The sequence below is a fragment of the Formica exsecta genome, unplaced genomic scaffold (assembly GCF_003651465.1).
Source record: "Formica exsecta isolate Colony F162 unplaced genomic scaffold, ASM365146v1 scaffold243, whole genome shotgun sequence".
In the NCBI taxonomy this organism is placed as follows: Eukaryota; Metazoa; Arthropoda; class Insecta; order Hymenoptera; family Formicidae; genus Formica; species Formica exsecta.
Window position 1 is genome coordinate 308,704 of NW_021849707.1, and position 4,628 is coordinate 313,331.

Here is a 4,628-nt window from a genome sequence, read left to right on the forward strand (position 1 = left end):
TCTCGATTCAAAAGTTCGAGCCGATAAAACCGGAGAGGATGATAAAAGGGTGCATAATTAAGCGAAAAGCGTGCGTTCCTAATTCGACATAAACGATGCAGCGTATAACCTTAAGTTTGAAAGAGAGCAGTTTCAAAAAATAATAAGACGATTCGTATAATTTTTAAGTCGAGAAAATCAAATAAGATTTATTATGCACACAGACTTTTTTTCCCCATGATTTTTTTTACATGATGTATATTCTTGCGATTTATATATCAATTTATGAATATCAATGTAATTATGAAACAAATAAAATGATATGAAATAGGAATGAAATGAAATGAATATAAAAACATGAGACGAATCAAAAAACCACCAATAGAGATTAGATACAGAGAAATAATTTTTTTTACAGAGATTGACTCTCTTCTAAAATTATTAAGATAAAAAAACTATTACATTTATATTTATCTTAAATTTATATTTAATATACCTGTCTCAACATAATTTAAGGCACATATCATTTATAAAAAAATATTTACGAATGCGAATAACAGCTACGAAATATGTACCCCTCACGCATTTTGCGTTTCACTATCGATGATTACGAACATGTTATGACAAATGAATGAAATGGATACATGAGAAATGATATGATCTTATGAAAGTGGAACGATATATACTGATATCATCGCTTTGATGCCTTAACTTGAGACGGACAATTATCCGTGATGTTGTCCCTGCGGAATCGCGTTAGGCAAATTCTGCTGGAGCTGCACAAGCTGCTGAAGTTGCGGTGGCAGATTTCTGGAATATTGATAATTAGGTTGAGCGCCTTGCTGCTGCGGCAGCGGCTGTGGCTGCGGCGCGTAATTAGTGCGGTATTGCGGATTGTATTGCTGTTGAGCGGGGGCCGGTGGTGGATTGTATTGCTGTTGGGCGGAGGCCGGTGGATTGTATTGAGCCGGTCTTACGGGAATCTGTTTGTAGGTCGGCTGCTCAGGTTGTTGACCGATCTGTACTTTCGGCCGATACTGACTCAGCTGGGCCTGATTTACGTATTGAGGCTCGATAGGTTTGCTAGGTCCCAAATTCGGTATCGGCTGCGGTGGAAGATGTACGATCGGATCGCGAGCCTGCTGAGCCGCCAATATCTGCCTGATCGACGCCGGCGCTTGATTGTAATTTCGGTAATTACCTTGCTGTACATGATTTTGTCTTCGTTCCCGGATGTGGCCTGAATATAATTAAGACAAGTGCAAATTTCTGTTATCACATAGTTATCGATAAAAAATTAATTTTATGTGTTTGCTATTTTTATTAATTGTTATTTGATATCCCGATAAAATAAAAGATATTTCTGAAATATAAATGAAAAATATTCTTGAGAAATGAAAGAGGTGTCCAAAAAGTTACTTACTTTGGAATTCCGTTCCTAGCGCGGGTGTTATGGCGAGGATCAAAAACTGAAAGATGACAAAAAACCATATTATTAAATCATACAACAATAACGTTTCTTTCTTTTGATACGAAGAAATGTATTTTTTATACAAATAATTTTCTCGAAATTGGAAGAGAAAGTGTGCGCATAATTTTTTATACGTACTTCTATGTATAAAACAAGATAAATGTTGGAAAGTAATCTTAGAAAGCTGAAATATTCTGATTTGCAATGCAGATAAGATTTTTCAATATTGATTATTAATGCATTCATGCCCTGTTTCATATCGCGAGATATAAATTAATCGCGTTCTAAGTTCAGCTTGATCGCGCCATGTATGTAAATCAGTTGAACTTGATTCATCGTAATAATTATAAAGAAGTGCAGAGTTTTCCAAGCGTAGAGGAATGTCTTTATATCGCGCAATTTCATATAATGATAAAATGAATATCCTTGACAAGAAATAAAAAATTAAGAAGCTTCTTATAGTAACATATTTTTTTAAATTTACGTAAATAATTTTTATACACGCGATTTTAAACTATAAATAAAATTTTACATCTCGTTACTTTCGGATGGAAAATAATTAATTCACAATAAATTTAAGAAAGTATAATTTTTATAAAAAAATTTTCAAGGAATATCACAGAACGAGATGTTCAGTTAAATGAAAAGAGTTTAGTGTATTTCACGTTGTAAACGGTACTTTTATATCTACAACGATCTAATATATCGTATGTTAACACTTTCGCGAGGAAAAGAAAAAAGACTATTAAATGTATGAATTAGATTCTATCAAATTTTTTTATTCAGAAATACTCGTAGCACGAGATTTTTCACTCCGCGATCAATGAGCGATCGCGTTATTGCGCTTTTTATCTCTCTCGATTACGTGCATAGAATAAAATCACGATGATCGACACGAGATTTGAAAGCAAAAAGAGAGCACTCGCACCGACATTCCGCGGATTTTAATTGCACTTTCTCCCCGCGTATCGCGGCGCAAAATTTCGCGGTATTTTTAGAATAACGATCGCGAACGAGCGTGCAAGGGACTTACGAGGAATCTCATGATGCTGAACGACGATATCCGGAGGGCGGCGAGACAAAACTGGCGGCCGCGTCGCGACGCACTTCTATATGGGCCCCAGCCGTCGCGGGCCGAACCGCGTCGTCGAGTCCACCACCAGCTTTCACGGCTGGTCGGCTTTCAAGCTATTTTTTTTTCTTTGCGTGCAGGTCCCCCGCCTGCCGTCACGTAACCAGATGCAACGAGCCAACGCGCCCTGTGCTCGTAGTTGCGGCGAGCCAGGAAGTGACCGGGACGGTGAAGTGGCAGCAGAAAAGTCAGAGCGCTATATCTATCTCACCTTCGTATGCAAGATATTCTGCGGAAAACAAAGAATCATAAGATAAGAATTTTCACTCCAACTCTTTAGTTTGACAAAATTAAAAAAATCCTAATTAAAATAAAATGTTATTATAATAAAACACTAACAATTTGAGAGATATTCAAGAAAGTAATCGGGAAAAGATTGCCAAGTGAGTAATAAAAAGAAAAAAAATAATAGGTTTAATAAAAATTTTTGAAATAAAAGCAATCAAATTTTTTATTTCCATTGCACATCAAATGGGAATAAGATATAAGAACGTATAGTGCAAATCCTTTTTCTTTGTATAGAATTTAATATTCTAGGTGTTTATGTAATTCAGCACATATTACTGCGCATTGATTATGGCGATAATATTACGTGAAAGTGGTTCGACCGTGTCCCTTTCCTATGCATTTTCCTTGCTACCATACCAAACGTCAAATTTTACAACCAAAATTTCATGCTGCCTATCTCGTGTATTATATCACCTATTATTTTTCGAATCGCGTGAAAGTTGTTTTCGTTTGTGTACAAACAAGTTATAGTTGCATGTCATATACAACTGTACATTAATATCATTTTTTTATTTAATAAGATTCTTATACTTAAATTTCACCGACATAATCAACTTATTAACGATGCTATCTCTAAAGAAAGTTTGAAAGTTTTACTTTTCAGGATTCGATATATTTAGCTGTTTTTCAGAATTTATATTTGACTCGCGATTTTTTGTTTTTTTTCAATTAACGAACAATTATAATCATCTTTCTCTTAATAACTATTACGTCTTAGTTTTCGAAGAACACAATTATGATTCGTGTCTCAAAATATACATATACTCTTCTGTATCATAAAAGAATGCTATATTCAAGGACTATTAATCCTATGATTGTATTTAAAGACTTGTAATCGCGAATGCATATCGGTTACTCGCGGACTCGCGATAGGAACGTGGCATTTCGCGTGTTCGACGAATAAGTGGAGGTGCATGTTAATAGATATCGACTTCGTAGGAAAGGATAATGCGTGCATATATATATACATCGTATCTAGTCACGTAACGGTCCTGGTACAGGAAACGCTCACCGCTTCCGTATTCGCCATAAATCGAGCACCGTTTAAGTGCATCGCTGCAGCATAAAGCAGCAACATGCTATACTTATCTTGAAGATGATACCACGAAAGAAAAAGAGAGAATGAATAAGTATAGTCACTGCAAATATTCAAATTAATATAACGCAGAAAAAAGTAAAACATCATTAATATTTTAATAATAAAATTAACATAAATCTGTCATATCATAGATTTTCTGCTGGAAATTTTTCAAAATATATCAAACACTGCCATTTTGTGAAAGATCAAGACTGAAGGATACTGTATTTAAAATCCCGCAAAAAAGTCGCTAAACTTAATAATCGGTGAGTGTGATCTTGTGTGGTGAAAACGGCTTTCATTCGTGATTATTAGCTATCGCGATTTTATCGCCGAGCATATACATATGTTCAAGCATACATACCATACGATTGCGTAAAGAATTCTGCATTCCACTTTCAATATTCGTTGCAATGTCTTAAGTATATTTAACGCTATATTTAGAAAGGCTATTCTTGATTGAGTGCGCAATAAGTTCGATTCAATTAAATTCAGCTGATTGTTAATGACTGGGAACATTACACAACTATGCGTGTGAAAAATTATGAATAGATAAAATAATTTCTTGAACGAATTTAATGTGTGTGTATTGACCTTTACTACTTACTTAAAATTTATTAAATTGAAATTTTATATATATATATCTATTTATATATGTTTATTTATTGTTTTATAAGTAT

The 4,628-nt window shown here is 34.5% G+C and overlaps 1 protein-coding gene across 1 annotated transcript; it reads right to left on the reverse strand.

Annotated features, from left to right (window-relative positions):
- Positions 1–361: 361 nt before the first annotated feature.
- LOC115236076 (activating signal cointegrator 1 complex subunit 2 homolog) lies at positions 362–2,525 on the reverse strand. Its single transcript, XM_029808272.1, has 3 exons — positions 2,484–2,525; positions 1,403–1,448; positions 362–1,219 (listed from the first exon to the last, which is right to left on the reverse strand). Exons 1-3 carry the CDS (start codon positions 2,493–2,495, stop codon positions 705–707), a joined length of 573 nt encoding a protein of 190 aa, XP_029664132.1. The 5' UTR covers positions 2,496–2,525; the 3' UTR covers positions 362–704.
- Positions 2,526–4,628: the final 2,103 nt, after the last annotated feature.

Coding starts and splice junctions, on each gene's coding strand:
- LOC115236076 (XM_029808272.1), bottom strand. Junction 1,220..1,402: donor GCTAGGAACGGAATTCCAAA/GTAAGTAACTTT, acceptor AATTATATTCAG/GCCACATCCGGGAACGAAGA.